This window comes from Phocoena phocoena, chromosome 20 (assembly GCF_963924675.1).
Source record: "Phocoena phocoena chromosome 20, mPhoPho1.1, whole genome shotgun sequence".
Classification (NCBI taxonomy): domain Eukaryota; kingdom Metazoa; phylum Chordata; class Mammalia; order Artiodactyla; family Phocoenidae; genus Phocoena; species Phocoena phocoena.
The window spans coordinates 30,673,941-30,690,736 of NC_089238.1; the positions used below are offsets into that span (position 1 = coordinate 30,673,941).

General features: G+C 59.3%; 3 protein-coding genes across 3 annotated transcripts; all 3 read right to left on the reverse strand.

Moving 5' to 3' along the window:
* Positions 1-3,016: 3,016 nt before the first annotated feature.
* LOC136140415 (metallothionein-1E-like) lies at positions 3,017-4,502 on the reverse strand. Its single transcript, XM_065898515.1, has 3 exons — positions 4,475-4,502; positions 3,823-3,888; positions 3,017-3,108 (listed from the first exon to the last, which is right to left on the reverse strand). The coding sequence occupies exons 1-3, from the start codon at positions 4,500-4,502 to the stop codon at positions 3,017-3,019; spliced, it is 186 nt and encodes a 61-aa protein (XP_065754587.1).
* A 3,901-nt stretch (positions 4,503-8,403) lies between these two features.
* On the reverse strand, positions 8,404-9,889 carry LOC136140407 (metallothionein-1E-like). The gene is made up of 3 exons (XM_065898500.1): positions 9,862-9,889; positions 9,210-9,275; positions 8,404-8,495 (listed from the first exon to the last, which is right to left on the reverse strand). Exons 1-3 carry the CDS (start codon positions 9,887-9,889, stop codon positions 8,404-8,406), a joined length of 186 nt encoding a protein of 61 aa, XP_065754572.1.
* A 3,902-nt stretch (positions 9,890-13,791) lies between these two features.
* Positions 13,792-15,277, reverse strand: LOC136140485 (metallothionein-1E-like). Its single transcript, XM_065898616.1, has 3 exons — positions 15,250-15,277; positions 14,598-14,663; positions 13,792-13,883 (listed from the first exon to the last, which is right to left on the reverse strand). Exons 1-3 carry the CDS (start codon positions 15,275-15,277, stop codon positions 13,792-13,794), a joined length of 186 nt encoding a protein of 61 aa, XP_065754688.1.
* Between the last annotated feature and the right edge of the window lie 1,519 nt (positions 15,278-16,796).

The window sequence follows — 16,796 nt, forward strand, 5'->3', positions numbered from 1 at the left end:
GTGGAGTCCATGCCAAGCCTTGTTAGTCACTTTTGCTCTTTGAGTTGTCACACCAACCGGGAAGGGAGACGGCAGTCAGGAGCCCGTTTCCCAAAGGCCAAAGTACCTACGGTACAAGGAGGCTGCTGAGGCAGGCACACAGTGCTGGGGAGTGGTGCCCTGCTTCTGTGTTTTTGTCGCTTCGCAGCTGAAAGAGGGAGTCAGTGAGAAAGCTCCCCTTTGGCCCAGAGCTGTGTCCTCAGCCCGTCTCCACCACGTCCAGCTCAATCCTGGGGGCGACCAAGGTGACCCAGTAGGAGCGTATTTATGATTCTGTGGCTACCTTCTGACTCTCTCCTTCAGTAGTCTTCAAGAGGTTTTTTGTTTGTTTGTTTTTTGGTATAACGTATTTCAGAAGATCACTGAAAAGAAAATGGTAAGGAAATCCTGATGCAGGTGACAGCAGAAGTGGCAGGATCCTTCTGTGTCTGTGAGGAGGGCACGGACTGTGTCCCTCACGGCTTTCTCTCTGTAGTGTCAACGGCTCTTTGCGTGAAGGCAGGATAACCCTCTCGGGGGAACTGGTCCCACGCTCACAGGGTTGATGGGGACGGCCCAGAGCACAGAGCTAAACACACCGTCCTTGCTTGCGTGTCTGGAAGGAGAACAATGTCTCCTAGGCTGATGATAGCAAATAAGTAAATAGATAAATAAATGAATGGGCGGTGTGGTAGATTACTCACTGAGTGCCCAGTGTATTCTGACCTTCTTTGCATGTATTCAGTTCTTTAATCCCGAGAGCCAGACACTATTACTTTGCCCTTTAGGGCACAGGAGACTGAGCCACAGACAGGTTATGTCACGTGGCTATATGTGACACAGATGGGACTGGCCCTCCTGCAGGCTGACTGCAGCCCTGCGCCCAACCGGACACCACGTCATTCCATGAAGGGTGAGAACACTGAGCACCTGGCACAGAGGCAGCAGTGGGAAAGCCCTGAGCCGGCACTCAGAACCCTCCGCACAGCTCTGTGACCTCTCTGGGCTTCAGCCGCCCACGTCTGCAGCCAGGAGCACAGCTGGACTCTGCGAAGACCCTTGCAGCCCTGAAAAAGGAGAGGCCGGATTCAGCCTCCCGTGATGTCGTAACCGGCACCGTGTGGCCGGGAGGTGAGACAGCTGCAGTGTAGGTTTAGTCCTCTGAGTATAGGCTGTGTGCCCTCGGGTAAGTTGCTTAACCTCTCTGGAGTTGGCACCATCACTCCAGACCACGCAGGTTCACCGAGTCTGTCCAAACGCTGTGGCGGTGACTCGTTGCACGGGGCTTGTTGGAGGACATCCCCACGCCCTCTGGCACTGGATAAGCAAGGTTCCTATCCATCTCTGCCCTCACCGTGAGCTTGCTCGCAAACCAGGGAGCCTTTCTCCAGGAGCTTGTGGGGAGCTCAAGGATTCTCTGTGCACAACTGTCAGTGTGGAGAGAGCGATCGTACAGGACACCGTTCGGGAAGCCCGAGCTAGGAGCCAGGCCACTATCTCGCTTATTGCCCCTCCTTGAAATGAATCTTTTGTATGGAAAGGAGGAAATGAAATCTCAGAGAGTATCAGTGACTTGCCAGGTCAGGAAGTGGCATGGCGGCTGTGAACCTGAGTGCCTGACACCAACGCCCACGCACGCAGCACGGGCCGGCTCCCGAAATGCCCTCTGCACTCGGAGCACCTGTGGCCGATCTTGGTCCTGACTTCTGAGCCACGTGTCTCCTCTTTCTCTCGGAGTGCCCATCAAATAGGAGTTCCCTCCCCAGACCGCCAGGGGGCCCAACTCCTGAAATACGCTACCTGTTCCCTCAGCACACACTTGTTGCTAATAAACCCCAGCAGGCACCCCACCCCCCCCCCTCCCCGCACTGCAGCACCACCGTCACTCTGCAGAGGAACACATGAAGTCCTTCTTCTGAAACCAAGTCTCAGGGAAACAGCTGGGAAATTCCCACCAAATCCAAATCACTTTCTTTCGGGATGTCAGGTAGCCACGGGCTGGGTTTTGAGGGAAGGGAAGATGTCAGCCTGACCTAGGGAGGAACTTGCGAAGATTCAGAGCCAAGCCCCCGCAGGGAGCTGTCACGGGTGCCCGTAGCCCTGGGCAAGCCAAGACTGATGTTCCCTGTGGGGAGGCAGGGGGCAGAGCTGCTCCAGGCGTGTGTGGTCCACACAGTGGGGCATCTGTGAAGTGTTCCCAGGACTCGGGCGCACTTTCAATGTATGAGCAGCATAGGAGAGCGCCCAGTTTTCAGAATTGCTCCTCCACGTGTGAAGGTGGTTTTACGTGTTGCAGGGAGAACTGGGTGTCACATATCGTGTCCTTTGACACGTTTTCTTGGCGATCCTTTTTACTGACCAGGGTTAAAGCTGTGGCAGAAAATACAGAGAGGTCTTTCCAGCGTGTTTTAGACGCAAGCCCCGTGCAGAAGTCACACAAGAGGGGTGTGGGATTCCATCCCCTCTGGGTACTTTCCAGGCTCTCGTCACCGAGGACTGAGTTTGGCAGGGGCCCCCAGAGAAGGAAAACGAGAAATGGACAACTTTCTCTGCAACCCCTACTCCTAAGGGCAGTAGAGGGAGTGTGTCCCCTGTGTGTCCAATGCCCTATGTCATCGGGCGAGGGTATCCTGTGGAGCTGAGAAACGGGAGCTCCAATTAACCTAAGCGGCTAAGGGGCTCAGTGTGTGTGTGTGTGTGTGTGTGTGTGTGTGTGTGTGTGTTGGGGGTGTGGGGTGTGCCGGGGTACTCTCTGGTCCAGAGCCGAGGTCTCCGCACGTCCAGCCCAGTTCCCCACGCCAGCCCTGATGGGCACGGAGTCTCTTTGTCCAAGACAGACCAAGGAAGACAGAGCCAGAATAAAGTCAACAGCTTTTATTACAACTCACATATTTCATAGAAAAAGGAATGTAGCGTCAGGTCCGGTTGTGTGAAAAACGGTCCAATGCAGGTTTGTCCTGCTTGCTCTGTTGACACCCGGGGCAGGCTCTCCGCGACATCAGGCACAGCAGCTGCACTTGTCCGAGGCCCCTTTGCAGACGCAGCCCTGGGCACACTTGGCGCAGCCCACGGGGCAGCAGGAGCAGCGGCCTGGGGAGGCAAGGGCAGCGTGCAGTCGGACCACGCGTTGTCCGGAACCACCCTTCCCAGCAGCAGGCCTGGCCCCAGCCGCCCTCAGGCCCAGACCCTGAGTTTACGATGGTGTCCTCTGTCCTGAGGTAATTGCTCTCACACACTAGGTTCAGGTTGCCCGGCCCATCTGCGCCCAGGACAGGGCACACGGCGCCTTTGGAGAGGCAGTGAGCAGGGCCTCTGGGGACAAGAGAAAGCCAGCCCCCAGCACCACCAGTGATGTGAGCCAAGTCCTCAGGATCAAAGTGGAGGCAAAGCCCTCACAGAGCAGCTCCCGCTCGGGATAGGGAAGCTCTGGGCTGCTTCGACAGGAAAGGGCTGCACCAGGTCCGAGAAGCCACGCACGGCCACTGGTTCATGTCCCTAAAGTGCTTCGGTCCCTGAGAGGATTCAGAAGCGTGACTCAGGAGGCAGGAGGACTAGTTCTAGTGACAGGTCTGAGGTGGTTTGTTGGTGACCCGTCTGGGCCTCAGTCTCCCTGTTCTCTAGTGCGCGCCTGGGTCTCGGTCATGCCGAAGGTGATTCCAGCTCTGATTGTGAATCCCTTCCTGGTGAGGGGGGGTGCCGGGAAGTTTGGTCACTGTCCTGCTCCTGCCTGCCCGCTGAGCTCTGGGCTCCCTCCTCGCACTCAGCCCAGACCCCGCATTCCCAGAGAAGGCCCCGCACACTCACTCTTCTTGCAGGAGGTGCATCTGCAGGCTTTGCAGGTGCAGGAGCCAGCGCAGCCGCAGGAGCCGCCTGCCGGGAAGGGAAAGGCCAGCAGTGAGCGGGGACAGGGATGCAGGAGCTACAGCAGACGGTCAGCGATGCCTCCCTGAGCCCTCCTCCTCTGTCAGGACTCAGCCCTGGGAGCTCGTGTCCACTCAGGCGGATAGAGAAGCCCCAGCTCCTCTCTTCTGGTCCAAGGAGAGTAGGTCCCCTCCTGATGGGACTCCACAGGGAAGGTCCCGGGCTCCAGACCCAGCCCAGGCCGACTGGGGCTGGGGGCTGGAGGCCGGGGCCCATGGCCTGAACCCCAAAGAGGCAGCGTCCGCTCCTCCCATCAAGTCCTGGCAGCTCCGAGGCCTCCTCCAGACACTGGGTCCCGGTCTAGCAATCCCCTGGCCTGCTGGGTGACCTCAAGAAGGACAGCCTGGAGCCTCCGTGCCCTCAGTGTCAACAGAGAGGCAAAGGGAGACTGACGTGCCCTCAGGAGCCTGGCTACCAAGAAAGCCCTGGACCCGTGACAGGAGTCCTCCCGAGCTCAAACTCAAAGCCCTCCCTTCTCGTCCTGTGCCTGGGAAGGGGGCATCCTAAGGCTCCAAGCCAGGGAGGGCTCCCTTACCAGTGGGGCAGGAGCACTTGGGGTCCATCTGGAGGAGCAGTGAGGCCCGAGGTCCAAAGCAAGGGGCGAAGCCGCTTCAGGGGTCCGGTGGGGGCCGTGTGGGAGCGAGGAGCCCGGGGGCTCAGTTATAGGCCGAGGAGGCGGCCCGGGCGCAGAGGCCCCGCCCCCGCCTTGCGCCCGCCCCGCGGATCCGCGCCGGCGCCGCCCTCCGCGCCCTGGGCCGGGCCGTGAGCAACAGGCGGGGCGGAGCGCACGATTCCACCTCGGTGCCGGCCGGAGCGGAGGGACCGGGTGCCGTGCGGTAAGCGGTGTCCCAGCCCCCTGGCCGCCCCTTCCCAATGTGCCCGACGGGAGCAGCCACCGTGTTGGCGGGTTGTGCAGGAATCCGGCTCCCGCGTCCTCCGGCCTTCCCCGCCCCAGGCCCCGCCGCCGCCGGCCTCCGGGTCGCCGTTTCCTGCAGCCTGAGAACAGCCCCCGCCTCCCTCTCGTGTCCCCTGGCTTGGCTGGAGCCGGGGAGCGCTGTCAGAGAGCGCAGGCGGATGTGACCCTCACCACCGTTTCGCCGACCCCATGTGTCCCCAGGCGTTGCCACCACGGTCCTTTGGAAGCATTTTTCCGGTACCGCCTCCTGTAACCGCAGCGCGGTGAACATTGGCTTCAGCCGCGAGTCGCCACTTGTGTTTTCCTTTCCTGGAGGGGTCCTGGCTCATTTCTCCGGGGGCTTCTTTGCCTAAACTTTCCAGGGGCGCTCCTCACTGTAGCCGGCCCACCCCCACGCCAGGGTGGAGGTTCCCTAGCCATGGGACGCTTCCCCAGGGGCGGCATCATTGTAGGTGACAGGCAGACCTGGCGTTGAATAACAAAGCGAGACGAGTGCATAGTTCCCTTTGAGTAGTCCTGACAGTTATTCACCGTGGAGTCCATGCCAAGCCTTGTTAGTCACTTTTGCTCTTTGAGTTGTCACACCAACCGGGAAGGGAGACGGCAGTCAGGAGCCCGTTTCCCAAAGGCCAAAGTACCTACGGTACAAGGAGGCTACTGAGGCAGGCACACAGTGCTGGGGAGTGGTGCCCTGCTTCTGTGTTTTTGTCGCTTCGCAGCTGAAAGAGGGAGTCAGTGAGAAAGCTCCCCTTTGGCCCAGAGCTGTGTCCTCAGCCCGTCTCCACCACGTCCAGCTCAATCCTGGGGGCGACCAAGGTGACCCAGTAGGAGCGTATTTATGATTCTGTGGCTACCTTCTGACTCTCTCCTTCAGTAGTGTTCAAGAGGTTTTTTTTTTTATTTTTTGGTATAACGTATTTCACAAAATCACTGAAAAGAAAATGGTAAGGAAATCCTGATGCAGGTGACAGCAGAAGTGACAGGATCCTTCTGTGTCTGTGAGGAGGGCACGGACTGTGTCCCTCACGGCTTTCTATCTGTAGTGTGTCAACGGCTCTTTGCGTGAAGGCAGGATAACCCTCTCGGGGGAACTGGTCCCACGCTCACAGGGTTGATGGGGACGGCCCAGAGCACAGAGCTAAACACACCGTCCTTGCTTGCGTGTCTGGAAGGAGAACAATGTCTCCTAGGCTGATGATAGCAAATAAATAAATAGATAAATAAATGAATGGGCGATGTGGTAGATTACTCACTGAGTGCCCAGTGTATTCTGACCTTCTTTGCATGTATTCAGTTCTTTAATCCCGAGAGCCAGACACTATTACTTTGCCCTTTAGGGCACAGGAGACTGAGCCACAGACAGGTTATGTCACGTGGCTATATGTGACACAGATGGGACTGGCCCTCCTGCAGGCTGACTGCAGCCCTGCGCCCAACCGGACACCACGTCATCCCATGAAGGGTGAGAACACTGAGCACCTGGCACAGAGGCAGCAGTGGGAAAGCCCTGAGCCGGCACTCAGAACCCTCCGCACAGCTCTGTGACCTCTTTGGGCTCCAGCCGCCCACCTCTGCAGCCAGGAGCACAGCTGGACTGTCTGCGAAGACCCTTGCAGCCCTGAAAAAGGAGAGGCCGGATTCAGCCTCCCGTGATGTCATAACCGGCACCGTGTGGCCGGGAGGTGAGACAGCTGCAGTGTAGGTTTAGTCCTCTGAGTATAGGCTGTGTGCCCTCGGGTAAGTTGCTTAACCTCTCTGGAGTTGGCACCATCACTCCAGACCACGCAGGTTCACCGAGTCTGTCCAAACGCTGTGGCGGTGACTCGTTGCACGGGGCTTGTTGGAGGACATCCCCACGCCCTCTGGCACTGGATAAGCAAGGTTCCTATCCATCTCTGCCCTCACCGTGAGCTTGCTCGCAAACCAGGGAGCCTTTCTCCAGGAGCTTGTGGGGAGCTCAAGGATTCTCTGTGCACAAATGTCAGTGTGGAGAGGGCGATCGTACAGGACACCGTTCGGGAAGCCCGAGCTAGGAGCCAGGCCACTATCTCGCTTATTGCCCCTCCTTGAAATGAATCTTTTGTATGGAAAGGAGGAAATGAAATCTCAGAGAGTATCAGTGACTTGCCAGGTCAGGAAGTGGCATGGCGGCTGTGAACCTGAGTGCCTGACACCAACGCCCACGCACGCAGCACGGGCCGGCTCCCGAAATGCCCTCTGCACTCGGAGCACCTGTGGCCGATCTTGGTCCTGACTTCTGAGCCACGTGTCTCCTCTTTCTCTCGGAGTGCCCATCAAATAGGAGTTCCCTCCCCAGACCGCCAGGGGGCCCAACACCTGAAATACACTACCTGTTCCCTCAGCACACACTTGTTGCTAATAAACCCCAGCAGGCACCCCCCCCCCTCCCCGCACTGCAGCACCACCGTCACTCTGCAGAGGAACACATGAAGTCCTTCTTCTGAAACCAAGTCTCAGGGAAACAGCTGGGAAATTCCCACCAAATCCAAATCACTTTCTTTCGGGATGTCAGGTAGCCACGGGCTGGGTTTTGAGGGAAGGGAAGATGTCAGCCTGACCTAGGGAGGAACTTGCGAAGATTCAGAGCCAAGCCCCCGCAGGGAGCTGTCACGGGTGCCCGTAGCCCTGGGCAAGCCAAGACTGATGTTCCCTGTGGGGAGGCAGGGGGCAGAGCTGCTCCAGGCGTGTGTGGTCCACACAGTGGGGCATCTGTGAAGTGTTCCCAGGACTCGGGCGCACTTTCAATGTATGAGCAGCATAGGAGAGCGCCCAGTTTTCAGAATTGCTCCTCCACGTGTGAAGGTGGTTTTACGTGTTGCAGGGAGAACTGGGTGTCACATATCGTGTCCTTTGACACGTTTTCTTGGCGATCCTTTTTACTGACCAGGGTTAAAGCTGTGGCAGAAAATACAGAGAGGTCTTTCCAGCGTGTTTTAGACGCAAGCCCCGTGCAGAAGTCACACAAGAGGGGTGTGGGATTCCATCCCCTCTGGGTACTTTCCAGGCTCTCGTCACCGAGGACTGAGTTTGGCAGGGGCCCCCAGAGAAGGAAAACGAGAAATGGACAACTTTCTCTGCAACCCCTACTCCTAAGGGCAGTAGAGGGAGTGTGTCCCCTGTGTGTCCAATGCCCTATGTCATCGGGCGAGGGTATCCTGTGGAGCTGAGAAACGGGAGCTCCAATTAACCTAAGCGGCTAAGGGGCTCAGTGTGTGTGTGTGTGTGTGTGTGTGTGTGTGTGTGTGTGTGTGTTGGGGGTGTGGGGTGTGCCGGGGTACTCTCTGGTCCAGAGCCGAGGTCTCCGCACGTCCAGCCCAGTTCCCCACGCCAGCCCTGATGGGCACGGAGTCTCTTTGTCCAAGACAGACCAAGGAAGACAGAGCCAGAATAAAGTCAACAGCTTTTATTACAACTCACATATTTCATAGAAAAAGGAATGTAGCGTCAGGTCCGGTTGTGTGAAAAACGGTCCAATGCAGGTTTGTCCTGCTTGCTCTGTTGACACCCGGGGCAGGCTCTCCGCGACATCAGGCACAGCAGCTGCACTTGTCCGAGGCCCCTTTGCAGACGCAGCCCTGGGCACACTTGGCGCAGCCCACGGGGCAGCAGGAGCAGCGGCCTGGGGAGGCAAGGGCAGCGTGCAGTCGGACCACGCGTTGTCCGGAACCACCCTTCCCAGCAGCAGGCCTGGCCCCAGCCGCCCTCAGGCCCAGACCCTGAGTTTACGATGGTGTCCTCTGTCCTGAGGTAATTGCTCTCACACACTAGGTTCAGGTTGCCCGGCCCATCTGCGCCCAGGACAGGGCACACGGCGCCTTTGGAGAGGCAGTGAGCAGGGCCTCTGGGGACAAGAGAAAGCCAGCCCCCAGCACCACCAGTGATGTGAGCCAAGTCCTCAGGATCAAAGTGGAGGCAAAGCCCTCACAGAGCAGCTCCCGCTCGGGATAGGGAAGCTCTGGGCTGCTTCGACAGGAAAGGGCTGCACCAGGTCCGAGAAGCCACGCACGGCCACTGGTTCATGTCCCTAAAGTGCTTCGGTCCCTGAGAGGATTCAGAAGCGTGACTCAGGAGGCAGGAGGACTAGTTCTAGTGACAGGTCTGAGGTGGTTTGTTGGTGACCCGTCTGGGCCTCAGTCTCCCTGTTCTCTAGTGCGCGCCTGGGTCTCGGTCATGCCGAAGGTGATTCCAGCTCTGATTGTGAATCCCTTCCTGGTGAGGGGGGGTGCCGGGAAGTTTGGTCACTGTCCTGCTCCTGCCTGCCCGCTGAGCTCTGGGCTCCCTCCTCGCACTCAGCCCAGACCCCGCATTCCCAGAGAAGGCCCCGCACACTCACTCTTCTTGCAGGAGGTGCATCTGCAGGCTTTGCAGGTGCAGGAGCCAGCGCAGCCGCAGGAGCCGCCTGCCGGGAAGGGAAAGGCCAGCAGTGAGCGGGGACAGGGATGCAGGAGCTACAGCAGACGGTCAGCGATGCCTCCCTGAGCCCTCCTCCTCTGTCAGGACTCAGCCCTGGGAGCTCGTGTCCACTCAGGCGGATAGAGAAGCCCCAGCTCCTCTCTTCTGGTCCAAGGAGAGTAGGTCCCCTCCTGATGGGACTCCACAGGGAAGGTCCCGGGCTCCAGACCCAGCCCAGGCCGACTGGGGCTGGGGGCTGGAGGCCGGGGCCCATGGCCTGAACCCCAAAGAGGCAGCGTCCGCTCCTCCCATCAAGTCCTGGCAGCTCCGAGGCCTCCTCCAGACACTGGGTCCCGGTCTAGCAATCCCCTGGCCTGCTGGGTGACCTCAAGAAGGACAGCCTGGAGCCTCCGTGCCCTCAGTGTCAACAGAGAGGCAAAGGGAGACTGACGTGCCCTCAGGAGCCTGGCTACCAAGAAAGCCCTGGACCCGTGACAGGAGTCCTCCCGAGCTCAAACTCAAAGCCCTCCCTTCTCGTCCTGTGCCTGGGAAGGGGGCATCCTAAGGCTCCAAGCCAGGGAGGGCTCCCTTACCAGTGGGGCAGGAGCACTTGGGGTCCATCTGGAGGAGCAGTGAGGCCCGAGGTCCAAAGCAAGGGGCGAAGCCGCTTCAGGGGTCCGGTGGGGGCCGTGTGGGAGCGAGGAGCCCGGGGGCTCAGTTATAGGCCGAGGAGGCGGCCCGGGCGCAGAGGCCCCGCCCCCGCCTTGCGCCCGCCCCGCGGATCCGCGCCGGCGCCGCCCTCCGCGCCCTGGGCCGGGCCGTGAGCAACAGGCGGGGCGGAGCGCACGATTCCACCTCGGTGCCGGCCGGAGCGGAGGGACCGGGTGCCGTGCGGTAAGCGGTGTCCCAGCCCCCTGGCCGCCCCTTCCCAATGTGCCCGACGGGAGCAGCCACCGTGTTGGCGGGTTGTGCAGGAATCCGGCTCCCGCGTCCTCCGGCCTTCCCCGCCCCAGGCCCCGCCGCCGCCGGCCTCCGGGTCGCCGTTTCCTGCAGCCTGAGAACAGCCCCCGCCTCCCTCTCGTGTCCCCTGGCTTGGCTGGAGCCGGGGAGCGCTGTCAGAGAGCGCAGGCGGATGTGACCCTCACCACCGTTTCGCCGACCCCATGTGTCCCCAGGCGTTGCCACCACGGTCCTTTGGAAGCATTTTTCCGGTACCGCCTCCTGTAACCGCAGCGCGGTGAACATTGGCTTCAGCCGCGAGTCGCCACTTGTGTTTTCCTTTCCTGGAGGGGTCCTGGCTCATTTCTCCGGGGGCTTCTTTGCCTAAACTTTCCAGGGGCGCTCCTCACTGTAGCCGGCCCACCCCCACGCCAGGGTGGAGGTTCCCTAGCCATGGGACGCTTCCCCAGGGGCGGCATCATTGTAGGTGACAGGCAGACCTGGCGTTGAATAACAAAGCGAGACGAGTGCATAGTTCCCTTTGAGTAGTCCTGACAGTTATTCACCGTGGAGTCCATGCCAAGCCTTGTTAGTCACTTTTGCTCTTTGAGTTGTCACACCAACCGGGAAGGGAGACGGCAGTCAGGAGCCCGTTTCCCAAAGGCCAAAGTACCTACGGTACAAGGAGGCTACTGAGGCAGGCACACAGTGCTGGGGAGTGGTGCCCTGCTTCTGTGTTTTTGTCGCTTCGCAGCTGAAAGAGGGAGTCAGTGAGAAAGCTCCCCTTTGGCCCAGAGCTGTGTCCTCAGCCCGTCTCCACCACGTCCAGCTCAATCCTGGGGGCGACCAAGGTGACCCAGTAGGAGCGTATTTATGATTCTGTGGCTACCTTCTGACTCTCTCCTTCAGTAGTGTTCAAGAGGTTTTTTTTTTTATTTTTTGGTATAACGTATTTCACAAAATCACTGAAAAGAAAATGGTAAGGAAATCCTGATGCAGGTGACAGCAGAAGTGACAGGATCCTTCTGTGTCTGTGAGGAGGGCACGGACTGTGTCCCTCACGGCTTTCTATCTGTAGTGTGTCAACGGCTCTTTGCGTGAAGGCAGGATAACCCTCTCGGGGGAACTGGTCCCACGCTCACAGGGTTGATGGGGACGGCCCAGAGCACAGAGCTAAACACACCGTCCTTGCTTGCGTGTCTGGAAGGAGAACAATGTCTCCTAGGCTGATGATAGCAAATAAATAAATAGATAAATAAATGAATGGGCGATGTGGTAGATTACTCACTGAGTGCCCAGTGTATTCTGACCTTCTTTGCATGTATTCAGTTCTTTAATCCCGAGAGCCAGACACTATTACTTTGCCCTTTAGGGCACAGGAGACTGAGCCACAGACAGGTTATGTCACGTGGCTATATGTGACACAGATGGGACTGGCCCTCCTGCAGGCTGACTGCAGCCCTGCGCCCAACCGGACACCACGTCATCCCATGAAGGGTGAGAACACTGAGCACCTGGCACAGAGGCAGCAGTGGGAAAGCCCTGAGCCGGCACTCAGAACCCTCCGCACAGCTCTGTGACCTCTTTGGGCTCCAGCCGCCCACCTCTGCAGCCAGGAGCACAGCTGGACTGTCTGCGAAGACCCTTGCAGCCCTGAAAAAGGAGAGGCCGGATTCAGCCTCCCGTGATGTCATAACCGGCACCGTGTGGCCGGGAGGTGAGACAGCTGCAGTGTAGGTTTAGTCCTCTGAGTATAGGCTGTGTGCCCTCGGGTAAGTTGCTTAACCTCTCTGGAGTTGGCACCATCACTCCAGACCACGCAGGTTCACCGAGTCTGTCCAAACGCTGTGGCGGTGACTCGTTGCACGGGGCTTGTTGGAGGACATCCCCACGCCCTCTGGCACTGGATAAGCAAGGTTCCTATCCATCTCTGCCCTCACCGTGAGCTTGCTCGCAAACCAGGGAGCCTTTCTCCAGGAGCTTGTGGGGAGCTCAAGGATTCTCTGTGCACAAATGTCAGTGTGGAGAGGGCGATCGTACAGGACACCGTTCGGGAAGCCCGAGCTAGGAGCCAGGCCACTATCTCGCTTATTGCCCCTCCTTGAAATGAATCTTTTGTATGGAAAGGAGGAAATGAAATCTCAGAGAGTATCAGTGACTTGCCAGGTCAGGAAGTGGCATGGCGGCTGTGAACCTGAGTGCCTGACACCAACGCCCACGCACGCAGCACGGGCCGGCTCCCGAAATGCCCTCTGCACTCGGAGCACCTGTGGCCGATCTTGGTCCTGACTTCTGAGCCACGTGTCTCCTCTTTCTCTCGGAGTGCCCATCAAATAGGAGTTCCCTCCCCAGACCGCCAGGGGGCCCAACACCTGAAATACACTACCTGTTCCCTCAGCACACACTTGTTGCTAATAAACCCCAGCAGGCACCCCCCCCCCCTCCCCGCACTGCAGCACCACCGTCACTCTGCAGAGGAACACATGAAGTCCTTCTTCTGAAACCAAGTCTCAGGGAAACAGCTGGGAAATTCCCACCAAATCCAAATCACTTTCTTTCGGGATGTCAGGTAGCCACGGGCTGGGTTTTGAGGGAAGGGAAGATGTCAGCCTGACCTAGGGAGGAACTTGCGAAGATTCAGAGCCAAGCCCCCGCAGGGAGCTGTCACGGGTGCCCGTAGCCCTGGGCAAGCCAAGACTGATGTTCCCTGTGGGGAGGCAGGGGGCAGAGCTGCTCCAGGCGTGTGTGGTCCACACAGTGGGGCATCTGTGAAGTGTTCCCAGGACTCGGGCGCACTTTCAATGTATGAGCAGCATAGGAGAGCGCCCAGTTTTCAGAATTGCTCCTCCACGTGTGAAGGTGGTTTTACGTGTTGCAGGGAGAACTGGGTGTCACATATCGTGTCCTTTGACACGTTTTCTTGGCGATCCTTTTTACTGACCAGGGTTAAAGCTGTGGCAGAAAATACAGAGAGGTCTTTCCAGCGTGTTTTAGACGCAAGCCCCGTGCAGAAGTCACACAAGAGGGGTGTGGGATTCCATCCCCTCTGGGTACTTTCCAGGCTCTCGTCACCGAGGACTGAGTTTGGCAGGGGCCCCCAGAGAAGGAAAACGAGAAATGGACAACTTTCTCTGCAACCCCTACTCCTAAGGGCAGTAGAGGGAGTGTGTCCCCTGTGTGTCCAATGCCCTATGTCATCGGGCGAGGGTATCCTGTGGAGCTGAGAAACGGGAGCTCCAATTAACCTAAGCGGCTAAGGGGCTCAGTGTGTGTGTGTGTGTGTGTGTGTGTGTGTGTGTGTGTGTGTGTTGGGGGTGTGGGGTGTGCCGGGGTACTCTCTGGTCCAGAGCCGAGGTCTCCGCACGTCCAGCCCAGTTCCCCACGCCAGCCCTGATGGGCACGGAGTCTCTTTGTCCAAGACAGACCAAGGAAGACAGAGCCAGAATAAAGTCAACAGCTTTTATTACAACTCACATATTTCATAGAAAAAGGAATGTAGCGTCAGGTCCGGTTGTGTGAAAAACGGTCCAATGCAGGTTTGTCCTGCTTGCTCTGTTGACACCCGGGGCAGGCTCTCCGCGACATCAGGCACAGCAGCTGCACTTGTCCGAGGCCCCTTTGCAGACGCAGCCCTGGGCACACTTGGCGCAGCCCACGGGGCAGCAGGAGCAGCGGCCTGGGGAGGCAAGGGCAGCGTGCAGTCGGACCACGCGTTGTCCGGAACCACCCTTCCCAGCAGCAGGCCTGGCCCCAGCCGCCCTCAGGCCCAGACCCTGAGTTTACGATGGTGTCCTCTGTCCTGAGGTAATTGCTCTCACACACTAGGTTCAGGTTGCCCGGCCCATCTGCGCCCAGGACAGGGCACACGGCGCCTTTGGAGAGGCAGTGAGCAGGGCCTCTGGGGACAAGAGAAAGCCAGCCCCCAGCACCACCAGTGATGTGAGCCAAGTCCTCAGGATCAAAGTGGAGGCAAAGCCCTCACAGAGCAGCTCCCGCTCGGGATAGGGAAGCTCTGGGCTGCTTCGACAGGAAAGGGCTGCACCAGGTCCGAGAAGCCACGCACGGCCACTGGTTCATGTCCCTAAAGTGCTTCGGTCCCTGAGAGGATTCAGAAGCGTGACTCAGGAGGCAGGAGGACTAGTTCTAGTGACAGGTCTGAGGTGGTTTGTTGGTGACCCGTCTGGGCCTCAGTCTCCCTGTTCTCTAGTGCGCGCCTGGGTCTCGGTCATGCCGAAGGTGATTCCAGCTCTGATTGTGAATCCCTTCCTGGTGAGGGGGGGTGCCGGGAAGTTTGGTCACTGTCCTGCTCCTGCCTGCCCGCTGAGCTCTGGGCTCCCTCCTCGCACTCAGCCCAGACCCCGCATTCCCAGAGAAGGCCCCGCACACTCACTCTTCTTGCAGGAGGTGCATCTGCAGGCTTTGCAGGTGCAGGAGCCAGCGCAGCCGCAGGAGCCGCCTGCCGGGAAGGGAAAGGCCAGCAGTGAGCGGGGACAGGGATGCAGGAGCTACAGCAGACGGTCAGCGATGCCTCCCTGAGCCCTCCTCCTCTGTCAGGACTCAGCCCTGGGAGCTCGTGTCCACTCAGGCGGATAGAGAAGCCCCAGCTCCTCTCTTCTGGTCCAAGGAGAGTAGGTCCCCTCCTGATGGGACTCCACAGGGAAGGTCCCGGGCTCCAGACCCAGCCCAGGCCGACTGGGGCTGGGGGCTGGAGGCCGGGGCCCATGGCCTGAACCCCAAAGAGGCAGCGTCCGCTCCTCCCATCAAGTCCTGGCAGCTCCGAGGCCTCCTCCAGACACTGGGTCCCGGTCTAGCAATCCCCTGGCCTGCTGGGTGACCTCAAGAAGGACAGCCTGGAGCCTCCGTGCCCTCAGTGTCAACAGAGAGGCAAAGGGAGACTGACGTGCCCTCAGGAGCCTGGCTACCAAGAAAGCCCTGGACCCGTGACAGGAGTCCTCCCGAGCTCAAACTCAAAGCCCTCCCTTCTCGTCCTGTGCCTGGGAAGGGGGCATCCTAAGGCTCCAAGCCAGGGAGGGCTCCCTTACCAGTGGGGCAGGAGCACTTGGGGTCCATCTGGAGGAGCAGTGAGGCCCGAGGTCCAAAGCAAGGGGCGAAGCCGCTTCAGGGGTCCGGTGGGGGCCGTGTGGGAGCGAGGAGCCCGGGGGCTCAGTTATAGGCCGAGGAGGCGGCCCGGGCGCAGAGGCCCCGCCCCCGCCTTGCGCCCGCCCCGCGGATCCGCGCCGGCGCCGCCCTCCGCGCCCTGGGCCGGGCCGTGAGCAACAGGCGGGGCGGAGCGCACGATTCCACCTCGGTGCCGGCCGGAGCGGAGGGACCGGGTGCCGTGCGGTAAGCGGTGTCCCAGCCCCCTGGCCGCCCCTTCCCAATGTGCCCGACGGGAGCAGCCACCGTGTTGGCGGGTTGTGCAGGAATCCGGCTCCCGCGTCCTCCGGCCTTCCCCGCCCCAGGCCCCGCCGCCGCCGGCCTCCGGGTCGCCGTTTCCTGCAGCCTGAGAACAGCCCCCGCCTCCCTCTCGTGTCCCCTGGCTTGGCTGGAGCCGGGGAGCGCTGTCAGAGAGCGCAGGCGGATGTGACCCTCACCACCGTTTCGCCGACCCCATGTGTCCCCAGGCGTTGCCACCACGGTCCTTTGGAAGCATTTTTCCGGTACCGCCTCCTGTAACCGCAGCGCGGTGAACATTGGCTTCAGCCGCGAGTCGCCACTTGTGTTTTCCTTTCCTGGAGGGGTCCTGGCTCATTTCTCCGGGGGCTTCTTTGCCTAAACTTTCCAGGGGCGCTCCTCACTGTAGCCGGCCCACCCCCACGCCAGGGTGGAGGTTCCCTAGCCATGGGACGCTTCCCCAGGGGCGGCATCATTGTAGGTGACAGGCAGACCTGGCGTTGAATAACAAAGCGAGACGAGTGCATAGTTCCCTTTGAGTAGTCCTGACAGTTATTCACCGTGGAGTCCATGCCAAGCCTTGTTAGTCACTTTTGCTCTTTGAGTTGTCACACCAACCGGGAAGGGAGACGGCAGTCAGGAGCCCGTTTCCCAAAGGCCAAAGTACCTACGGTACAAGGAGGCTACTGAGGCAGGCACACAGTGCTGGGGAGTGGTGCCCTGCTTCTGTGTTTTTGTCGCTTCGCAGCTGAAAGAGGGAGTCAGTGAGAAAGCTCCCCTTTGGCCCAGAGCTGTGTCCTCAGCCCGTCTCCACCACGTCCAGCTCAATCCTGGGGGCGACCAAGGTGACCCAGTAGGAGCGTATTTATGATTCTGTGGCTACCTTCTGACTCTCTCCTTCAGTAGTGTTCAAGAGGTTTTTTTTTTTATTTTTTGGTATAACGTATTTCACAAAATCACTGAAAAGAAAATGGTAAGGAAATCCTGATGCAGGTGACAGCAGAAGTGACAGGATCCTTCTGTGTCTGTGAGGAGGGCACGGACTGTGTCCCTCACGGCTTTCTATCTGTAGTGTGTCAACGGCTCTTTGCGTGAAGGCAGGATAACCCTCTCGGGGGAACTGGTCCCACGCTCACAGGGTTGATGGGGACGGCCCAGAGCACAGAGCTAAACACACCGTCCTTGCTTGCGTGTC

Bases quoted from the DNA above. Each gene is read 5' to 3' on its own strand.
- LOC136140415 (XM_065898515.1), bottom strand. From the start codon at position 4,502: ATGGACCCCAAGTGCTCCTGCCCCACTG. The intron at 3,889-4,474 runs GTAAGGGAGCCC...CCTTCCCGGCAG, and splicing joins CAAGTGCTCCTGCCCCACTG to GCGGCTCCTGCGGCTGCGCT. The intron at 3,109-3,822 runs GTGAGTGTGCGG...TTGCCTCCCCAG, and splicing joins ATGCACCTCCTGCAAGAAGA to GCCGCTGCTCCTGCTGCCCC.
- LOC136140407 (XM_065898500.1), bottom strand. From the start codon at position 9,889: ATGGACCCCAAGTGCTCCTGCCCCACTG. The intron at 9,276-9,861 runs GTAAGGGAGCCC...CCTTCCCGGCAG, and splicing joins CAAGTGCTCCTGCCCCACTG to GCGGCTCCTGCGGCTGCGCT. The intron at 8,496-9,209 runs GTGAGTGTGCGG...TTGCCTCCCCAG, and splicing joins ATGCACCTCCTGCAAGAAGA to GCCGCTGCTCCTGCTGCCCC.
- LOC136140485 (XM_065898616.1), bottom strand. From the start codon at position 15,277: ATGGACCCCAAGTGCTCCTGCCCCACTG. The intron at 14,664-15,249 runs GTAAGGGAGCCC...CCTTCCCGGCAG, and splicing joins CAAGTGCTCCTGCCCCACTG to GCGGCTCCTGCGGCTGCGCT. The intron at 13,884-14,597 runs GTGAGTGTGCGG...TTGCCTCCCCAG, and splicing joins ATGCACCTCCTGCAAGAAGA to GCCGCTGCTCCTGCTGCCCC.